This window comes from Pezoporus occidentalis, unplaced genomic scaffold (genome assembly GCF_034315485.1).
Source record: "Pezoporus occidentalis ecotype Australia unplaced genomic scaffold, CSIRO_AGI_Poc_V1 ctg343, whole genome shotgun sequence".
Classification (NCBI taxonomy): Eukaryota; Metazoa; Chordata; class Aves; order Psittaciformes; family Psittacidae; genus Pezoporus; species Pezoporus occidentalis.
This window is the reverse complement of record NW_026915408.1, coordinates 431,251-453,596: the sequence shown is the minus strand read 5'-3', so window position 1 is coordinate 453,596 and position 22,346 is coordinate 431,251. Positions and strand designations below refer to the sequence as shown.

Genomic DNA, 22,346 nt, shown 5'->3' with positions numbered 1-22,346 from the left:
TGAGAGCCAAAAGCGGAACTTCAGATCTGGGACAGTGCAACAAAGCGGTGTCAGACCCGTGCTTAGGAGCTGCAGGGGGGATTTTTTCCCTCTTCCCTCTCTTCTCTTGCCACACAGAGGATAAAACAAACCAGCCCATCCTGCCTGTCACCAGGACAATTCCCCAGTGAGCAGCAGCAAAAAGCCCCTTAAGGTGCTGCCCCGTGGTCCTGCGGTGATCACAGCAGGAGCATCCTCAGCGCGTTTGCTCCCTGCATCCCGGCGGGGACATGGGACAGGGCTCTCATCCTGCCAGAGCTGCCTGTCAGCTGTCGAGTGGCAGCCACCCATCCACCTTCATCATGTTTTAATCCTTTTCTCTCTTCCCCCCCCTTCGCAAACGGTGTCATAAATAACTGACAGATCCCAGCTGTTTGGAGTTATGGTTTCTGATAGAGTGACAGCTGCTCCCAATCCCCCAGTCATCACCCCGGCAGTTCTGGAACGTTTCAGCAACATAAAAATCATTGGAGATCATTCCGGTTTTGCATAATTTGGTTAGGCAAGCTGTGATTTAATGGCAATTATGACCTCCGAGGCAGAAGATGAGCTTGGAGGCTACCGGCTTCACACAACTTTAGCTCCGGGTGCAGCGGCAGGGATGTTCCAGGGAGAAGGTACTACAAGCCAAAAAAAAAACCCCATCTCCAGCTGCTGGAAATTGCCTTCCTTCACTGGCAAATGAAAAGAGTGTTCCCAGAGGAAGAAGCATGCAAGGAAATTTAGAACCAATATTGCTAAGGAAAGCTTCGGGAAGAGGTTGGTGCTAAAAGATGCATAAGGAGGTACCTTTCAAGGCTTTAAACTGAGGAGTGCTGGAGCCCCTACAAACCCTTCTTGTGTCAGTGGTATCTCATGTGTTAACTGGTAAAAACCTCCTCTTGGTCGCCCTGATCCTCACTTTGGTAGCCCCAACATAGCAAATCCTCCTCACACAACTGCAGTGGGAGGGCCGGCCAGCGCTGGGAATGGGCCGTGCCCTTTGCAGGCATTGGCCACTGCTCTTCCCTCTTACAGGGTTTCTCTTGCTCCTGGGTGCTTCTCATCCATTCTGGAGCCCCCAGTTTGCATTTCTGCATCAGTAAAGGATGGAGCTCCAGCTCCATCCAAACCCTTGGTCAGCCAAGCTGCACCAGGAGGGCAGTTAAGGATGGAGAACCATGCGATGAGAACATCATGGTGCTTCTGGCTGGGGGCTTCAAGAGGAGCAGCATGATGCTTAACAGCAGCAGCAGCTTTTGTTTGGAGCTGAGAAGGTCCAGTTCTCCCCCTCCACCCTTGGTGTCCACCAATTTGGAGTCAGGGCAGAGAGCTGGGGTGAGCAGCACCCCAAAACCACATCCTTTTGGGCGTCAGGAGTGTGGTTTACATTTGCTGACCCATTCTCTAGAGCTTTTCACCTTCCTCCCCCAACGCCGAGGCCAAGGTCACCTGGAAGTTTCTGGATGGTGGTCATTAACTCCGATTGCAGTTTGAAACCAGACCATAAATTTCATAGTGTAATAATGTAAAAATCAATAGCTCTGTTTGAAACAATAGCTTTGTCTTCCATTTCAGCCGGCTCTGATATCTCCCCATGGACCACGTCCCTCTGAATCACACACACACACACACACACAGAGGAGCTATGGGTGGTGGGGCTCCTGCTCTCCTGCCAGGTGCCCGGCCCCTCTGTCATTACAGATTCAATTAGTTAATCTATTTCTCTCTTGCAGTTAAACTCCAGGATGATTTAAAAGGGAAGAATAAGGAGGAAGCCTTTTATGCTCCGTCTCTTTGACATCCCGTCCGATGCAGCATCCCTGAGGCTTTCAGTGCATGGAATGGCCAAGCCCCTGCTGCCCATTGCTACAGGCAGCACAGCCAAAGCCCAAAACGCTGCTGGAAAGAGGCAGCACCCACTCACATAAGCAAGAAAAGAATCAAAGTCCGCTCTTTTCCAGCTCTGGCTCTTTGGATGAGCAGGGTCTGGCTTCCTTTGCTTCCTTATTTTATATTGTTTGCTGTAGCACTGACTCGAAATATACATCGAGAGGCAGGATTGTCTTTCACATGTTGGTGGATGTGTGATCCTCAAAAACAAATTAGTACCGATTCACTTCTATATAGAGTGCAGCCATCAGGGAATCACTCCTGAATTCACAGCGAAGGAAAGTAATAATGCTTCCAGCGTGCTAATCCTCTCCGAGAGCAGCCCCTGAACTCTCTCCTGGTGCTGGAGGCACCACTGGAAATTACAATTGTGCTGCAAAAATAATAGATAAATACAGAAATTGGCAGGGTTTGTGCTGGTCCAGAGGATTTGTACCCTAATGTGGAACTCCCTGTTTAATTAGCACTTCTCTCTGTGTCTGCATCTCCTCCTCCTGCTGCTTCAGCTAACGGAAAAGGAGGGGGGCGGAAAAAGGAGGTCAGTGGTGGAAGTGGCTTTGGGATTGGAAACTCGGCTGTGGAAACTTGTTTCATTTAAAAGCTTGTTTCAGGACTAACTACGCAGAAACGGAGGGAGTGGGGAGTGTGTTTTCCCTGTGTAATCTGCTCTGCTTAACCCCGGTTTGCAGCACGCCTTCCGCTGCAGTGATGCCCTTGGAGTACAGCTGCAGTCGGATGCTGCTGGTCCTACGGATGCAGGCACAGGGCACAAACACAGTGCCACGGTGCAGAGCCTAAAAGCTGGTGTTTAGGAGACTAGATCAGAGGCTGGGCTGCTGCTTGCATGGGGTTGAAGGCAGATCAATAGGACAGGATAGGACAGAATAGAAGAGTATAGAATAGAATATTTCCATTGGAACGGACTTACACCCATCATCTGGTCCAGGGGCTTGCTAGTAAGGGCACTGCCTAAATGCCTCTGAAGGCCTTGGGGCATCGACTGCCTCTCAAGGAAGCCTCTTCAGGGTTTAACCAACCCCTCAGTAAAGAAATGCTTCCTAAAATCCAGTATAAACCTCCTCTGGTGCAGCTTTTAACCATTCCCTCCCGTCCTATCCCTGGATACCAGAGAGAAGGGGTTGCCTTCTTCTCCCAAGTCTCCTTTCCCTGCTGCTGGAGGGTTTTTCATGCCCCTGTGTCTCATCCCATTGCACATGATGGACCAGTGTCTCAAAAGCCACTGGGACCTTCCCAGCACAGTGGCCCACTGGAGGGGAATGGCTCATCCCTGTTTACACGTGGTCCTTGGGTCCTACTGCTACTGGAGGTGTCAATGGGCACAGGGATGCTCCCGCTCCTCTGGGAGAGGACAGCACAGCCCATGGGCACCCTGAGCGTGACGTGCATGCATACTGCAGGATTTCAGGCATGGCCAAGGGCTTCAGCTCCTGGTACTGCCATCCTGACCCCCAGCAGGCACCAAGCATCCTCTGCTGGTCCCCAGCACAGGATGGGGCTCCAGCAGCTTCCAGCAAAGCCAGGATGGGAATTGGCAAAGGATAGGGAGATCCTGAGGTCCTCACAAAGGGACTGATAATTCCAATTGCCCCGGAGGAGAGAGAAATGCAGGAGGATGACTTGAGCTTAGTGGATTGTCTGAGGCTCTCAGGGGATCATCAGATACTTCCACTCCCTTTTTGTCCCGAGGTGACAAGTTTCCCTTCCCATTCACAGAAATGTAAAGCAGTTCATTCACAGTAGGAATAAGAATGGGGCGTCCTTTGTAAGTGAAACCCTCCAGAGGTGCTCCACAGCAAAACAAGCGCAGATGAAATGACAACACCCACCCCAGACGAGCACCAGCCAGATCCCTATCGAAGGCTGAACAAGCGATAGGAGATTCACCAGCTCATTTCCCCTCCAGCGGCTGGCTGGGACCTACGGGGGGGTTCCTTTAGGATCAGAAATGCAGGCAGAACGGAGCACGTGTGAGGTGGAAGAGCAAAGTGACAGCTGCCCGGGTGCACGCTCGGCTGCCCTGTCACCCAGCCCGCATCCACAGGAGATGCTAAGACCGGAGGCTGCAGGAAGCCAGGGATGCGCTGGATGGACCTGTACCTGGATGGAGCAGGTATTGGCCTGGAAGAGGGAGGCAAAGGGCCTTTCTGCAGTGGTTTTTATGCTAGCACGGCTAATAGGGAGAGCATTAGCTCTATAAACGTGTAATCCTGCTGAGGTCCTGACCCCAGCAGTGTCCTGTGCCACCGAGATCCACAAGCCAATTACGTACCGTGCCGCGTGGGCTCCCTTTCATCCCTTTTCAGCCCTTTTTGCATTCCAGATTTATTGGATGTCCTTGTGTTCAGTGGAGAAGAGGGCAAATTGGAGCCTGTCATCTCCCTTCTTCCCCATTCAGCGGCACATCATCCTGCCTGCAGCAGGGGGGAAGGAGGTTGATGTGCAGGCATCAAAGCCACTGCCTCTGTCACATTTTCTTCTCCTCCCCAAAATATAAAGGAGGAAAAAAAAAGAAATTGGATGGCGTCATTTGGAGCCTCAGGCCTCAATCCCACATCCAAACCGGGTAGCAGCACCTTCCCCAGCCCCTTGGTCTCCCTCACAAGGCGGGTGCGTGGCGCAATGAGCCCTCCAAGTGACCATCCCTGTGGGTCGGCAGCCACGCGAGCATCGCAGGCAGCAGCAAAAGCCCACCCCTATGGGAGCCGTGTGCTGGCACGCTGTGGCTGCCTCTCACAGACCCCTCCTGTGCTTTGCACTCAACTTTGTACCCAAAAAGCCCAGTGATAAAAGCAGAGCCCTGCGAATAGCTGCGCTCTGCTGCTCCTCTGCCCGGCGTATGGAGCCGACCTGCGCCTTGCACGGCGCCCTTAGGAGGTTTAATGACCCGGCAGGGAGATGCCGTGTGCCCAGCTGGACGTGGGGCACTGCTGTGATCCCTCCGTGGCTCTCGGGATGCTGCAAGGGGTCACCGCTCACTGAGCATCAACGCTTTGCCAAGGCCCCGAAACCTGTGCGCTTGGATGCTGGGGATGAATGTGCAGCGATGAGCATGGCCAGCACACGGCGCGTTGCTAATGGCCTGCTTTGTCTAGCTCCGGCGCTGGCATCTCATCCCAAAATATCCCTCCCCGTGCATCCCCCTGGGAGGGGACTTGGTGGAGATGCTGCACATCCCCCAGCACCACGCAAATGCATTAAGAGCCTCGTAAAAATAGCTTTGTGAAGAGGATGCGTTGCCATCGCCGGTGGCTGCGCCTTGAATGCAGCAAGGCCAAGTAATTATGGGATGGGGGCTGCAAGGTCTCGGCAGTCTCATTTCTATTAATTATAGCCCATGCAGGAGCCACGCGCAGCAGGGAGACAGGGAGATGGGAAATCAATGGGGAGGGAATGGGAGATGCTGGGAGATGGTGGTGCCGATCCGGCCGCAGCCTGGACACAATGGGGAGGTACATACAGGGGGAAGCAACAGGCTGGGCTGTATGGATTGACAGGGGTGTTTTACCTCTGCATCCTCGTGCTCAAATGCATGGTTTGCAAGGTTAAAGCAAATTATAAACAGCAGAAATTGGGGTCTATTTTAGGGAGAGAAAAAGAAAAGGAAGATTTTGGCAGAAGGATAAAGGAAGGCAACCGAGATGCTCATTAAAACCGAGGGGCTCTGTTTCCCTATCCAAGTGGCCATGTCTTCTCTGGAGGCTCCCAGATGCTTTGAAATACCTTGTCAGACAAAGCCTTTCATCCTACCCAATTCTGGCTAAACTCATGGACCCACAGATTTGCACTGGAAAAGGGAAAGAGGGAGCAACTCTGTTCTGACTTTTCACTTCCCATCTGATCGCTGTTGATACAGTTTATTCCTATGACAGCATCTGCTGCTTTCATGGGGTTTTCATTCTGAAGTACAACTCGTCTTCCTTAGTCCCATTTTCGGGCCTTTCATCATTTGAGTCACAACATAAAAGGCATTTAAGCAATCCTGCTCGGAAACCAGGCTGGGGGAGAGGAGTGAAGCAGGGAGACATCACGTATACCCAGCCCTCCTCCAGCACGAGATGGGGTATCCCAGTGTGTCACAGCCTCAACGTGCTTCCCCCATGCTGTCTGCTAAGAATGGCAGCGATGGGGACATTGTGTTGCCATTTTAAGGTGATGCTGTGAAATCCAGATGTGGTTTTTAGCCATGGCTTCATGCAGAGCCCTGCATCCCGCATCTCTGCTGGGGCAACATCTCTCCTTGGCTACCAGCAACCCTCTGTATGTTCCCAGGGGATCAATGCCTTGTTCATCAGCCGAAGCTCTTGTTCAACAGCTAATTGCCAGGCTGTGGAGCGCATCTCCCTGTGCCCCCATGCCCTGGGGGCTCTTCCACCCCTTGCTAACACACACAGCTCACCATAGCCTCTTCTCTGCCCTGGTATCTACCGAGCTCCTGGAGGCATCAGGGAGTTCACAGCCACCCACTGAGTCCTACTGGAGTCTAATAATAGAGCCCTGGTGTCGCACCAGCCCAGAGCTGGAGCAGCCACGTCTGGCAGGGAGAGGCCACCGCTGGCTGCCTCCTCCTGCCCGTGCTGCTGCCTGCTCAGCTGGAAGAGAAGCCACCGGAGCCGCAGAACAGGCAGCATCCACCCCACCACGCTCCCAGCTTGACGCTGGTGTGAGCATCCTCAGCGCTCAGTGGCCGGTCCCCCTCCTGCTTTGATTCCCCTGCTGTGATTTTCGCTCCAATAAGTGCTGAGCTTCTGCCAGCCTCCGACAAGCTTCCTCTGGGGCTCTTACAAAGAAACCCCTGCCACATCTTCCTGTGCTGTTGCTCTCCCAGCGAGGGCACAGAGCAGCCCCTGCGTGCTGCAGGCGTTGCCGGCGCCTGAGCATCCTCAAACGACATCCTTCATCCTCTCGCCCTTTATCCCATCCCTCATCCCCCCAGCTCCCAGGAAAGCCAGCACAGCTGGGAACCGTGCTGGCACTTACTGGAATAACCTTTCAGGTTTCATTTAGCACTCCTCACTTCCCACCCCACCTTCCCATCGTCAGCACTTTGCTAATTACAACTTTTAACTCCCTGCACACAGGAAGCCCGAGAGCAGCCGCTGCCATAAGGGCTCCCTTTGCTTCCTATCGCTGCTCCGTCCCCAAATGAAGGACCAGCCTAACAAGGGGTTGTGCAGCACTGACTGCAGCCTGGTCCCGCTCCCAGCTCACCCCACGAGCTTCCCACTTAGGGAACAGAGCAGTCCATCCCGGCTGACCAAGAGTCCCAGGCACAATCCCTGCTGGGAGCATAAATCAGTGCACGGCTGGGCAGGGAGGAGGCAGGAGGTCCTGCCGGCTATCCGAGCGCGCTGTCTGCCTCAGCCTTATTCAATTACAGCTCTCTAGTTGAGCATCTGAGCGCGGCGCGGCGGGGACCGGCCCCGGGAGGGAGGTGGGTTACAGCTCCTAATTCAATCACGGAGCAGAGGCGATGGCGCAGCGGTGGGGGTGAAGAGCCATCGCTGTCCGTGCAGAGAGCGGCTTCCAAAGCTCCTAGATGCGTTTCCTCATCCATTGGGAATGGTTTCAGGCCTCTGCTAAGAGCTAGGGGTGGGATGAAGCTGCAGTCCCAGGTCTGGTCCAGCCCTGCTGTTGGTAGAGGGGAGCAGAGCATCGGTGCCAATGCATGTGTTTGCACTGATGAAGACCACTCGCACTAAGGGTGGGATGCTCCTGGCCCTGCCAACGAACAGCTTCCAGCACGAAGAGGAAACGGGCCAAGGAGCCATTGTTTCAGGATGGGTCTGAGGGTGTTTTTACAGAAGTCCAGCCAAAAAGATAAAGTTCCATTTCCCATCTGACACCGTGAACCAGCGAGCGTGACTAAAACTTGGGGGGGGGGGGGGGGGTGTTGCACAGCGTTTCTGCTGTGCTCAGGGGTTCAGGTGATGCTCATGGCAGTGAACCTTCATCCAGCTACCCAGGGAGATGAGGACAGAGGGACACAATCAGGTGAGAAAGAAGGAGGAGGGAGCTGGGAAGGCGGCTGCTTCCCCTGCAAGCATTTGCAAGGTCAACAACTAAAAGTGGGGCAGAGCAAGGATCTGGCTCCGGCAAAGGGGCTGGACCACAGCAGGATGCTCGGCTGGAGGAAGATGAACACCCAGCTCCCACACCAGCACTAAATTACCCAGCTGAGGTCTAAGGGAGACACAGAGACAAGGTCATGGTCCCGCTGGAGCTCCGGCTGGGCCGGCTCCTGCCTCTGCGGTAGCAAATTCAATCGCGGCGAATAACAGAGTGGAACAAAACCCTGCAATGCAATCAAACCTCCTGGTGTCTTGTTCACCTGGGGCTTGTGCAGGAGGCAGCACGGCCTCTGCGGGTAACCCAGCAAGGGGAAGGGAGGGTTTGGAATGGACTTTGGGGTGTTTTCCATGGTCACCCCGCTGCCAGCCAGGCTCCTTGGGGCCAGCAGTGGGACTGCCGGGTTTCCCAGCGAGGGGGAGATGCTGCTTCCTTAAGAAGCAGGGAGCTGAAATCCAATTGTGCAGCATCCACAGCTGCCATTAACCTGTCTGTGTACTCCTGTGGCTGCCCATTCCTCTCCTCCTGACAGCCGGGGTGCCCCGTGTCTCTGCCGGAGGAACCGGGCCACCGGTGCTTCTCCGGCGCTGTGCTCTGCTGCCAAAGTGGAGAGCTGGCTAACTATCCCCTGCGGGGCCACGGCGCGGGTTACCAGGGCTGGAGAAATGGTGGCAGGGCATGGTTGATGGCTACAGCGGGAGCAAATCTCAGCTCCAAACTGGGGGACAGGAAAGGAAACGGGACCTCAAAGGATAGTTAGCATAAAGGGGAGGTTGAGATGAGATATTAGGAAGAAGTGGGTGCTGAGGCGCTGGCACAGGGTGCCCAGAGAAGCTGTGGCTGCCCCATCCCTGGCAGTGTTCAAGGCCAGGTTGGACACAGGGGCTTGGAGCAAGCTGCTCTAGTGGAAGGTGTCCCTGCCCGTGGGGGAACTGGATGAGCTTTAAGGTCCCTTCGACCCAACCCGTTCCATGATGCCACGATCCCATGATAGGGTTTATAGCACCATCTCCATCCAGCACAGCCCATGGGACGCGGCAGGGCTCTAAACTCTCACTTTTGCTGCCAGATTTGGAATCACAGGCAGGTTTATGCCAGGATAAATGTGTAGCTGGAGGCGGCGGGGTGGGCATTAGAGCGTTCCGGACCGCAGGCCATTCAACCCCACGCTCACTCTGGCCCATGGAGAGAGGCTGAAAGCAAGCTAATGGAGCGGGCAGGGGAAGGGGAGGCAGAGGGGAGGTGGGGAGCGAGGCGGGAGGGCGCTTCCAGCCGCAGCAGCCACCTTCTCCTCTCTGCATCCCAGCTCCATTTGCAGATTTATTAAACCGGGAGCCAATTCCAACACAATTCCTTTCAAGCCGCTCCACCTCGCAGGTGTGCGGGGTTTGGCGGAGATAAAGAAAACCATTACGGAGAGACAGCAACCTTCAAAGCCCACCTCGAGGACCTGGGAGGAATAAAAACACTAGCCCGTGCAAATGTGCAATTAAGTCTCAGAATGCTCCTGCTCCGTGCACAGCTCCGTCCCTGCAGAGAGCGGGCCTCGAAGGCGATTTCCCCGCAGCCTGCTCGGCATTCACTTCCAAAATGCCTTTTAAACACAACACGTGAATTGGTTTTCCCCCCCTCTCTTTGCTTCCTTCCTCCTCCCTCTTTGCGCTTGCTCCATCGCGCTCAGATGGATGCAGGCAGGTGTGGAGGGGGTGAGGTTCACCCTGATTTGGGGGGTCCCATCTGCATGGGGCATGGCTCTGTCCCGTCCCCTGGTCATGGCAGATCCATGAGCCAGGAATCTCTAGAGCTTATCCAAGGAGAGCTGTTTTATCCAGGGGATGTTTTACCGACTATTCCCAACCGCTGGAACTTCGCATCCCTTATTCATGGGTCACTCTCTGCTTGGTGGTTAATTAAAAATGCGTAATTAACCTGTGGAACGCACTGCCACAAGGTACCGGGAAGGCCAGGAGCTTAGCGGGATTCAAGGGAGGATTAGGCATTTAAATGGATAATGGGAACATCTGCTGGTACATTAACAGGGATCAAGGGGAATTAGGGAGAAGAGCCCGGCTCTTTGCAGGATGCGGGAGGGCATCCCCAGGGCTGGGCCCTGACCTCAGCGGGGACACCAGCACATGCTGGGGGAGCCAGGTTTTGGGCCTAAGTGGGTATCCCCAGGGATGAGGCAGTGATGGTGCTGTCACTGGCAATGGGATGGTCACTTCACCATCAACTCCCTGGCAGCAGCCACCTCTTGGACACCCCAAGGACACCCTGATAGCTCAGCCACAGCATCCTGAAAAGCCCAGGGGAGCATCCATCGGCTGCAGCACCTCCTGCAGATGACACCACGCTTGCATACAAGGAGAAGGGCTTTGCGCTGCTCTGCTACTGCTATTGGTGAGCTCCAAAGTTACAGCACACAACCGAGAAGCCAAGGGAAGTGCAGGAGATGCAAAACCAAGCCTTGGCCATGCTGGCCATGCAGCATAGCCCCGCTCCAGAGTGTGCAGCCCATGCAAAGGGGCAGTTGCTGGAGCTCTGCAGCCTCCGGACAGCACATTGCTCCCAGGGCACAGATGCTTCTGCCTGCTGCATCATGCCTATCCCCACTGGTCCACAGACACCTGCCACCATCCCCTCTTGCACAGACCACTCTCTGCTTCATTTTCATCCACCAGCAGCAGAAGTCTCCTTAGGCAAGCCAGCAACTGCAGAGCAAACTCCAGTTGATGGCAGGATTATTACATCCCTGTCAGCAAACCCCTCTAGGTTCAAGTGGCGGCTCTTTTGCATCGTAAATCGGATGCTCCAGCATAAGAATGGTTTAGGTTGGAAGGGAGCTTAAAGCTCATCCAGTTCCAAGCCCCTGCCATGGGCAGGGACACCTTCCACTAGCACTAAGTGACAGCTGGAGAAGGCCTGGGGGACCATGATGTTTTGGGGTGCAGAAGCATTGAGGACCCTCAGCAATGTCCCTGAGACCTGGGGGTGGCATCCTCAGCCCTTCATCCAGCAGCATGACCCGGCACAACTCCGGCTTTGCAGCAGCTCGCAGCAGGAAGAGCATCATCCCATACCTGGGGGCGATGCTGGAACCCAGAGGATGCTCAATGACACCCAGGATGCTCCCACTCCCCCTACACATCATTTTGGAGCTGACCCCACGGATGCAGCAAGCTGGAGCACCCGGAGGCACCCCCTTCCATCCTCACTGCCCACCCTATGGGATTGAGGTGGCTGCAGCACGTCGTGCTCAGCCTGCCGAGCGCGGAGGGGACCTGCCGGGCCGGGGTTAATCTCGTTGTCACACTTTGCCTCCCTTCTTGCTGCCTCGGCTCGCTTTGACCCGCTGTGAAATTGTGGCCAACAGCACTGAATATTTTAAGAGCAGCAATGCAGTGGTGGCCGCACGGAGGAGCAGCAAGGCAGGCCGGGAGCTGGGCTGGGCCCTTGCTTTCTTCTCTCCCCCCCTCCCTTTCCTCTTTCCCTGCCACCACCAACCCATTAGCACAGTTCAGGGAAACCTAAAAAATTCAGAAGACACTGAAATATGCAGCATTTTGCTCTCTCTGGAAATGACGCGCTTCGCTTCCCAGATGCTCCCGAGGAGGAGGCTGTAAATAAGCAGCTCCACGGCACGGGGGCTTGCTGCAGAGCTCCCATCGACAGCCTGCTCCCCATCCTTGCTCCGTGCTCATGGGTGCTAACACCCGTCCTTCCTAGCGTAATGGGGAGGTACCGGCCCTCTGTGTCCTTGTGGGCTGCTCTTTGCCCCTTACCCCTATAGGATATAGGGGGTATCTCCTTGCTGCATCCCTCCTCCCTTGGGTCAGGAGGGCAGCTGGACGCCGGTGCCGCAGGACCGGATGCAAACACCTCTCCTCAGCACTTCTGCTATCTGGGGCACAGCAGAGCAGCAGCAGCAGCAGCAAGGAATTAGAACAAAAAAAAAAAAAAAAAAAAAGGAAAAGAAAAAAAAAAAAAAAGCCCTATTTGCATAAACCTCCCAAAAAGAGGAGCTGGAGCCTGACTGTGGAGAGCGGGTTCGGCTGCGAGCATCCCATGGGGACCACTGGAGCTGCTAGCAATAGTAAGGAGTAAAGGAGCATCGTCTGGACCAGGGGATGCTTTGCCACTGGGCGCCTGCACGTCCCCAGGGTGCTGCCCCAGGGCTTGACACCCCATCCAGGAGTGACACTGGGACACTTGTGCATTCAGGTCTTCAGAGGGCAGATTAATCGCCGTGCGCCGGCTCTGTCACACGCGGGGTTATATATTCCTGTTGGAATTTACAAGTAGTTCTGTCGGAGAAATAAACAACCGGAGATAAAAATTACATTGTCACCGTGCAGGTGTGATCGATGGAAGAGACAAGTCCTCGGAACGCCGGCGAGGAGCCACGGGGATAACGTGGCCAGGAGGTGCCAAAGGGGCTCGGAGAAAGACCCGACCCCAGCTTGTTGTGTGCCCATGCCAAAGGGAAAGGTGTGGATGGCCACTCAAGCCATTCCCAAGGCGGGGAGATGCTGGGGAAAACAACGCTGGGATGGGTGATGAGGACCTGCAAAGCAGCCATGGGAAGGATGCCTGGGGCAGAGCGGTCGGCAGCAAAAGGGGCTGCATCCCGCAGGTCAGCACCCTCTTTGGAGCCCCCAGCCCTCCTCTCCATCGTGTTTCCAAGGTCAGCGATGGGCAGAAGTCAAAGGCAGGCAACCACAACCCCTAGGGACCGAGCTGCAAGGAGGATTAATGCCCTTTGCAGCAGGCCTCTTGGCTTTAGTTTCTCCTTCATCCTTCTCTGCTTCCCATGGCTGCATTGGCTTTGTCACGGAGCACATCACTTGACGGGGTCACTGCCGCTCCCTGGGGAGGGACAGACATTGCCTCCTTCACAGCTTCAATCTGCACTTGCACTGCAAAAAGCACCACATGGATCCTCTTCCCGAGGAGCCAGGACCTTGGAGATGTCAAAACCAGCTGTGGGCTCCAATGCCGGTGCCTCGCTCCAGGCTATCAGCCCGGCAGCCGGTCCCACAACTGCCTTCAGTCTATTAATAAACCCAGAGCAGCTGCTGGAGCCTCTGCCGAGCCGGTCCTCGGGATTTATCCACATTACTCTGCCTTATCAGCCATGCTTTTCACAAGCACTTAAATTCAGGAGGAAAAGGGAAAAGTGAAATCAGATAGAAACGCAGGTCTGTTTGCTGTTTTCTCCAATGAAATGGTTCTGGGTAAACAGCAGACGCCTTTGATGAAATCCCAGCAGGCTTAAACAATAAAGCTGGTTACAAACTCAATCTGGCGCAGATATCAGATCTGAAATTGTTGGGAAAAAAAAAACACCCAAAAACCCAGGAAAACATGTCAACATTTTCTAATGCTGCTGCAAAACTTCCTCGGCACCTTGCCACCAGCCTCTGCCCCTGCTGATGCAGGACCCGCGCCGCTGCGGGCCTCCTTCCCATGGGGAGCCCTGCTTCTGCACCCTCCTGTATCCCTGAGCTGCAGGAGGATGCTCAGTGTCACCTTAGAGACGTGAGATGGACCTTTCCCCACACCGGGCTCGGGTTGTTTTCCAGCTGTAAACCCAGTTGCCATCCTCAGGCACAGCCTGGCTGGAGCATCACGGTACTGGAGGTCTGGCAGGGTTGGGTGTTCCTCTTGTTCCATCCCAGGGATAGCATTCAGCACTGGGTTTATCCACCAAGGACAATTGGCTTTTCCATGGAAAAACAGTTTGCAAAGCACTGTGGTGGCGGAGAAGAGCATCCCAGTGCTTCTCTTGAGTTTTGCATCCAGTGTGCCACATCTGCATCCCAGGGCAGGATGAGGCTGTGTGGTGATGCATGGATCCATCCCATGGAATGCCTGGCTGGGACACGGCTCAGCCCAAATCCTAAACCCATGGCACAGGCTGGTGGGCACAACAAGGACTTGTCCAGCCGTGCTGGGGCAATAGGTGATGTGGCAGCTCCTGTTGATGAGTGTTGGAACAACAGGGACCATCCAAGCTTGGAAAACACATGGAGCCAAAGCGCAATGAGGCAGGTCCCACATTGGCATTGCTGGGGCTGGCACCAGCACTTCCCAAACAGTGTCTCCAGGGGACACCAGGGATGCAGGACCCCATTGAGGACCAAGGCAAAAGGGGAAGAGGTTGATGATGAGGACGAGAAGGAGGCAGCACGTCTGGTCACACCAAGAGGGAGGACAGTGTCTTGGCACAGGTTATGGGGCCAGTGCCAGCTCTGGGGGTGTCTGGGGTCCCACACCTCCATCCGTGAGGGAGCTGCTCCCTTACTGTGGGAACAGAACTCCAGCTTTCCACGTTGGATCCATCCCTACACACACCCCTGCGGAAGCCCCCAGCCTGTAGCTGATACCCAACACAGCTCATGTCCTGTGTGGCAGCAGGACAAGGGGTGCCTGTGCTGGAGCAGCAGAGCCCTCATCCCTCCTGACAGCCAGAGAGGACAAAGGGGATACGGGAGAGGAAAAGCAGGGCAGGAGGAGGAAGAGGAAGAGGAAGGCAGCAGGCATGGGGGGGGCACAAGGGACCAAGCCCGAGCTCCGGTGGAGCACACGTGGTGGACCTGACCCCTCTGCGGAGGTTGCCTTCGCCATCGATCCCTGCTGCACTCAGGCTCATTAGGGCTTGGGAGCTGCTGCGAGCGGCTGCTGGAGGAGACAGCCGGGGGGGGGAGCGCTCGCCGTGGCTCCCTGGATCCTATTAAATATTTACTTTGTTTTGTTTTGTTTTTTCCCAGCTCCATTGATCTGAGATGGGGCTTGGGGGGGGGGAGGCGCTCGGATGCTGGGAGGGAAGAGCAGAGACAACGGCTGGGATGCAAAACGGGGCCAAGACCCTGCCAGGGCGCTCGCACTGTCCCCACGAGCACCTTGTGCTTGTCCCTGCTCCCCCCCACATCCTTTCATCCCCCTCCAGCACCGGGATCACCCCAGGGCAGGGAGGCTGTAGCGATGCAGCTCCGCCGCTCCCCATCCCACACCGACCCCATCCCAAGGGATGCAGGATGAAGGGATGCCCGACGCGATGGGAGCACATCGCAGGGGGTGTTCCCATACCCAGGGCTGGGATGTGCCCCCTGCAGCCAGGCTGGGCCCCGAGTGTGGCCACGGAGCCGGCGCTGCTTCTATTTTGAGAGGAGCTCTACTGGAAAAGGAACAAAAGCCAAGGGAAGCTATAAATAGCCTCCTCCTTCACACCAGCGCCTCCTCCACCACAGCATCCCCCGGCCGGGGGGGGGGGTGTCCCGCAGCAACCCTGCCATCAACCTCCCCCCCATCATTCTCCAGCCAACATCCCCATCTGAAACCCAGAGGGAATTAAAGCACCGAGGACTATCTGCCGCCGAAGCAGAACTGCCTGGGAACAACGGCTTTGCCAAGTTGCCCGCTGGCTCCTTGCGGGATTTGCCACTGCCCATCCAGGCTCTGCACCCTTCGGGACGGACTCAGCTCCCGGAGGATGCTCCTGTCATCCCAGCGCATCCCTCCCTGGCCCCGGCTGCGAGTGGTGGGGAGCAGGGAGAGCCGAGCGGCTCGGGCAGACCTACTTTCAAGGCTTTAATCCTTTTTGCTTAAAGGATCTTTCCTTTCTCCCCCCCCCCCCCCTTCCTCCCTTTCTCCCTTTCTTTTTTTCCTCCCTTTCCACATGGCAAAGATGGGGTCTGATCAGAGGAGAGACGCAGGGAGCTGACAAGCGGCAGCGTACGGAGAGAAAGGAGAAAGAAATACATATTTATTACCCTCAATTATTAAGAAACAGATAGCAGCAGATCTTAGGCCCTGGCAGAGGCACTGCGGAGCCGTTTGGATGAGGACTATTTTGTTTTTTAAATTCCATTGAAATTGTAATGCGCCGGGCTTGTTAGCACAAACACCCCGGCACATCCCCGCTGAGGGGGCTCATCCCGGCCCCGCTCCCGTTGCGCTGCCCAGAGGGTGGCTGTATCCCGCATGTGGGATTTGCAGCTCGGGAGGGCAGGAGCAGCCTTTGCCCTCCTTTGCCTTCATACTTTGGGGATCAGAGGGGCTCTGCACTACGCAACTGCATCCCCATGCCCATTGATGCCCGGTTCGGGGAAGGTCTTGTGGATGATGGAGCTCACCACGGGCTTGTCACAGGGATGTTTCTCCATGCTCAAGGATGGGCTTTGCACCCCTGGAGTGGCACCATAAGCATCCACGGCCACGGGAGCGGGGTTTCCCTGAGCAAACCAGTGCAAACACAGCTGGGAAGGGAAAAAGAAGCAATTCCCAAGTGCAGCACAGGGGCTGGCAGAGCCGCTGGCACCTCCCCTCCGCTTGCAGGGCTGTCTCTGTGAGGAGCCCTGCCAGCGCAGCAGCCCAAATCCCTCCTGCTGCTGCTGCTCCCCGGTAAACAACGGCTGCAGCCTCCCCGTGTGAGGGTGATGTTGGGACATGGGGTGCACATGGAGCATCCCTGATGCCATCCGGCTCCGGTGCCGCGCTCTCCCCATGGCCAGGTACCACCGGGATGTGATGGACCACCACGGACATCCAGCCTGCTGTGCCATCACCTCGCCAGGGCCCAAACCTGCCGTTCCATCCTGCTGGCCGTGAGCTGGGAAGAGACACTGGAAGTGTCACAAAGCTACCAGGCATCACAAAAAGCTGCTCACCAAAGCCAGGCTGACTCCAAGCTGCCGTGCCGGCTCCAAGCTGCTGTGCCAGCACCGCCAGGAAGCAAGCAGCCGGCGGGCACATGTGCTGTTAAAGAGGAAAAGGAGCTTTCTGCACCAAATGGAGCATTTTCTGCTTAATAACATCCCCACCCCCCCCAATCCTAATCTGCACAAAGAAGATTGTCCTCCTTGTATCTCCCCATCCCGCATCTGCCGCTGCCAGCACTTAACACACGGGCAGAGCCACCGCTGCCCCACCAGCTGCTGGGAAATAGGGATGTGATGCCCGGTGCTGGGCACAAGCGTTTCCTCTGTCAGTGCTGAGCATCCATCATTTGTCATCAGTAAAAATAATAGTCCTAAAAGTGTCGTCGTCGTCCCCCCCCCCCCGATTGCCAGGCGGCAGGCGCAGGGCTGCGGGTTTCCATGGCGATGCCGTTCCGCAGGGATGGTACGGGGGGGGATCAGTGATTCCTCACTTTGGGAGATGGGACGTGGGGCTGGCATCGGGAGTGGGGACAGCATCGGCTGTGGTGCTGGTGGAGCGACCCGAGGCCAAGCCAGATCATCCCCTCCTTGGACTCAGGCAGCATCACCCAAAAAAGCAGGGAAGAACCTCATTGGAGAGGACAAGGATGCTCCTGCATCCCAGAGGTGCCCCTGGGGCCGTGCCCTGCACCCCTTGCCCATGCAGGCACATGGAACCCCTGGCTCTTCCTCATTGATTCCCATCAGTACCCTGCTTGCTCCCAGCCCCACATCACCCTATGGCCTCCCACTTGTTGCCTCCACTCTTAAATCAGACTCCAGCCTCCTTTGGCGGGTGCTGGATCAGGGCAGCACCTCACCCATCCCAAACAACAGCCACCATTGCTCGGGTGCTGGTGCATTGCCTGAGTGCTGCTGCTGCCTGCTGCTCCACCAAAGCTCCTTTAAAGACATAATCTGCTGTTAATAACCACTTTATAACCAACGTGGCTAAACCCTGGGATTGCACTTCACAAACAAAGCCTGAGTTTTCTGCTGGAGCAGCTCCATGGGTTGGGAATGGGGAGCAGCATCACCCATATGGGGCAAAGTGGGACTGGTGGTTGCCACCACAACGCTGTGGGGCTGAAATAGCCATGTCCTGGGTCACTCCTCTGCAAGGGGGTCTGCCCCTGTGCTGCTCCAGGGCTGGACAAGGGCATCACTGGGAGCTGGGGATACCCCAGTGGGGGGCATCCCTGACTGCCCATAGCCCACATCATGTCCCTCCAGGCTCCTGTTCTGCCCTGCTTGGTTTTTGCTTCCAAATGGAGGGTTTGGCTCTTGATAAAGGATGTTTCCAGCAGCCCCAGTCCCTGCCCAGTCCCCAGGGAACAACATCCCACTTGCAGCCTCATCCTGCAAATCACAGGGACCCCGTGCCCGCGGCTCCAGCAGGATCGGGTGCCCTGGGGAAAGGTAGGTGTGAAATCACACCAGAAGATGCCTATTTTGAAGTTTCCAGGTTCACTGGTGTTTTTAGGGCAGCGCTTGGAGGCCACCTGGAATGTCACCTGCAAGCTTCAGCAGCCGGATGGGACCACAGGGCACCGGTGCAGCACTGTGGGCAAAAGGTGGGAATAGCTTTCATCCAAGCATGGACACAGCTCTGACCCTGCCAGGCTCCATCACTGCGGGTCACTGAGCAGCGACAGCTCCTTTGCATCCCGGCTCTGGCTCCAGGCAGGTCTCGCCTGCCCGATCCCCCCCTTTATTCCCCCCCCTCCAGCACCACCACAAGGACAGCCTGGACCACATCCTGACCGGCCCCCAGCCACCCCCCTCTCTTCGCCAGGCACAGAGAGCTTGTGGCTTCCTCTCAGCTCTTTAGGAGATTAAACTTTTATAAGCAGAAAGGTTTCTGGGCTCTTGGCTCCACGGCGCAGGAACCGCAGCTCAGCCTGTGCCCGCACCCTGCCCACCGCTGGCTGCTGCCATGCAGGGATGGACAGGGCTGGATGCCCCGTCGATGGGCTGAGCAATGGCAGGGACATGGCTGCCCATGACCTTGGTGGCATCCTTGACCTGGAAATCTCCTTCTCCTGCGTTGCCAGCGTTGCACTGCTGCGTGCCGCCGCCTCGGGCAGGGTGCACGGCGCAGGGCTGGTCCTGCTGGCACCCTCGCCCATGCTGTCACCCACTGCCATGCCACCAATGATGTCCCAGTGCCCAAAATCCTCCCTGGATCCTGCTCAGTGCCTCTGCAGCTGGAGCTCTGGGATGCAAGAGGCCCCAAAATACCCACAGGCATCGCAGTGCTGCCCCAACCATGCTGCCACCCGACGTGTGAAGACATCCATCCCCTGCAGAAGGCACACGGAGCTGCTTCCCCTTGGAGACATCCCCTGAGCTCAGCTCCCGCCGCCCCAATCCTTCCACATCCCTAATCCCTCATCCCAACAATAGGATGGGGAAGGCGCTGGCAGTGCCACCATCAGCCTGTGTTGCTTCCCACCAGCACAGCCCTGCGCTGCCGCGTCCCTCAGCAAAACCCTGAGCCCCACGGAGGGGTTTCACCCCGGTCCTGTGCCCCGGTGGCAGCTCTCCCCATCTCCCCTCACCTCACACGGGAGGGGTGTCCCCTCTGCACCCCAACTGGGGCAAATGCCAGGGTCTGGAGACAGCCGGTAATGGGGAGACAGGGAGGGCAGAGCCTTTGGGTGGGATGGAGGCCTCCTCTAACTGCCTGTTGAATTATTCAGGAACGGCATTAACTTATAAATGAGTGTGTTTGACTGATTTTGTGGTTGGTGTACAGATAAATTCTAATGAAAGACAGCTACAGGATTTTAAATAATTAATTAGGCTGCCACTTAACAAAGCCTATTTGGCACTCTATTTCCTTGCTTAACAAGACAAAAACTTTAAGAATAGGTTGTACATTAGCCCACAGGCTCTTCAATTTGCATGTTGTTTTCCCAGCTCCAGAAATGAAAGCTGTAGATCTTGACCTTAACAGGGTACCCCTGGTGGGATGCAACCCTGCTGCCTTCCTCTACCTCAGGATCCCAGTTTTCCAGCCTGGATGATGCTTTTTCTCCAGGTAGCAGCATCAAGGCTGGGCACTGAGGCTGAGGCTGGGAACCGGAGCTGCTCCATGGGCTCAGGGTTGATTCCCAAGACCGCCAGCCTGGCTGGGTTAACACGCTGAACAAAGCCGAAGCAGAAGCTGGAGAAAGGAGCATCCAAGCCGCAAGGTGACATTCCTCCCAGTGGGATAAAGCTTCCCAGTGGGAAAAAGCATCCCCGGGATGGCAGCGGGGTCTGTGCCGTGCCTGGAGATCCGCACCCTGATGCTGGGGGGTGCTGGCACAGCATTGGTACCTTCTCCCGCTGCCGGAGCCTCGCTGGAGAGGGGCATGTGGTGATGGTGGTGGTGAGGGCAGGGCCCGGGGCTGTGTGGTTCACCCCAAACTGGGGTGTGAGCTGGGAATGGGGGGGGTCCGGCCGGGATCCCCGCCGCCGTCCCCGGTATCTCCCCAGGGCTGACCAGGGTGCGGCGGAGCCGGGGGTCCTGCACGCCCCCCGTCCCGTCCTGGACCCCCCGGGGGAAACCGGCTTCTCCCTTCGCTGTGATGTCAAAAAGCTCCCCTATGATGTCCCAGGCGGTTGCCATGGAAATAAGCGTGATGTCACAGCGGAGCGAATCTCCTCGGGGGGGCGGAACGGGACAGCGCGCCCCAACTTCCCCGCCGAACCCCCCCCGCGTCCCCCGCTGAGCCCCGTTTCCCGTTCCCTCGCTCCAGCGGACGAGCGCCGACGCCCCCCCGCGCCCGCCGCGGCTCCGCTGCCTCCGGGACCCGCCGTACCCCGGCACCCGCGGGACCCGCCGCGTCTCCGGTCCTGCGGGACCGGGCGCCTGCCGCGCCTCCTTCCCGCTCCTCCCGCTCTCCTTCGCTATCGCGCTGCGCTCCCTCCGTGCGCCGCCGGTGCCGCTACCCGGGGACCCCAGGGGGTACCCGAGCATCGGTGTCGGTAACGCGGCGGCGGCGGGGGGCGCCCGGCGGCGCAGCCCCAACTTCGGCGGGGAGACAAACTTCGGGGCCGGCCCCGCTGCCCCCGGTGCCCGCGGTACGCGGTGCCCTCCCGGTGCGGCGCTCACCTTGGCGGAGCATCTTGGAGCCGGGGCGGGCGCGGTCTCCCGGCGGCGGCGGCGGCGGCGGCGGCGCTCAGAGCCGCGGGCGCGGCGGCGGCGAGCGGCAGCGGCGGCGGTAGCGGTGGCTGCTCCTGCACCGGGAACACGGAGCCGGGGCCCGGGCGAGCGGCCCCCGCGGGGGCATGGCGGGCCGAGCCGCAGCGGCACCGGGGAGCGCCGGCCCCGGAGCACCGGGAGCGCCGGCCGCGCCTCTGCCCGCCGCGCGTCCCGCCGCCGGCTTTTAGGGGGGAGCCGCCCCCTCGGGGCTGGGGCCGCCGCCGCCCCCCACCCCCTCGGACCGAGCCTATAAAGGGGCGCCCGGTGCCGGTGCCGCGCTGCCTGCAGCGGCGGGCAGGGCTGGGCAGGGCGGGGCGGGGCAGCGACGGGGCGGGCAGGACCGGGCTGGGCTGGGCTGGGCTGGGCGAGCCCTGCCGGGCCCCCCCCTTTTCCTCCGCCGCCGCCGTCTCTCCCGCCTCCCGTGGACAGTTCGTGAAAGTGCCGCTGCTCCCGTTCCCCGCTCTCCCTCCCCTCCCCGCTACCCCCGGTCCCCTCCGCCCCACCGGCGGTCACAGCCCAGCGCTGCCCCTCCGGGGCTCTGCGGTCCCCCTGGGACCGGCCGTCATCCCCGCACCATCATCGTCCCCTCCGCCGTCGTTCCGTGTCGTCGTGTGTCCCCACCCCTGGTGTCCCGGTACAGCATCGGGGGTCTGCTTCCCGACCCGTGCGCGCCTGCAGGGGTCACGGCTGTCTCCGCGGTCCCGTCTGCCTAGCGCCGGTCGTGCCGCTCCCCGGGGACCTGCCGTCCCTTCCGCCTCACATCGCTCCCTCCGTCCCCCGGTGTCCAGATCGCTGTCCCTGCTGTTCTCGCTGTCCCCTCTGCCCCGCACGATCCCTGTCACTCCCTACTGTGCTTTCCGCCCCGTATCGTTCCCTCCGCCCTACCGGATCACTGCTATTCCTCCGGGATCACGGATGCTCCACCGGGAGCTCTGCCGTCCCCTCTCCCCTCCCTAGTCCCTGCTATCCCCGCACTCCTCACCGAGTTCCCAACGTCTCAGTGGTCCCGCTGTCCCCGGGCTGTCCCTTCTGTCCCTCTCGGGTCCCTCTCGCCTCCTCCCCTCAGTCCCGTTAACACACCGGGAGCGCTGCTGTCCCCACCGCCCCGCCCGGGTCCCCGCTATGCTCGGGGGCATCCCGCTGGTCCCCCCGTCCCCCCCCGGTCCATTACCCGTGCCCCAGGGGTCCCTCCTGCCCCACCCCTCTCATGGCTTTGGCTTCTGCTCCCTGACACGGGTGAGAGAGGACACGGCAGCAGCTCCGGTGCCTTCTCCCCATCCCTGTGTTAACGTTGCCACCGGCAGCCCCGGAGCCGTCATCACCGGTATGGAGACGCGGCGGGGCCACATCCCCGGTGCTAAACGTGGCATCCCGACCACCACAGCGCTTAACACATCCCACTGCACACCCAAAGGCCCGTGGGGCACCGTGTGTGTGACCCACCGCTCCCCTCCGCA

The 22,346-nt window shown here is 58.0% G+C and overlaps 1 protein-coding gene across 1 annotated transcript in view; it reads right to left on the bottom strand.

Moving 5' to 3' along the window:
- Nucleotides 1–20,939, bottom strand: part of RTN4RL1 (reticulon 4 receptor like 1) — a 28,870-nt gene extending 7,931 nt beyond the window's left edge. The window contains exon 1 of the mRNA XM_062629928.1: nt 20,800–20,939. Coding sequence (XP_062485912.1) covers nt 20,800–20,812 — 13 coding nt within the window. The 5' untranslated portion in view covers nt 20,813–20,939. The remainder of the gene's footprint in view (nt 1–20,799) is intronic.
- Between the last annotated feature and the right edge of the window lie 1,407 nt (nt 20,940–22,346).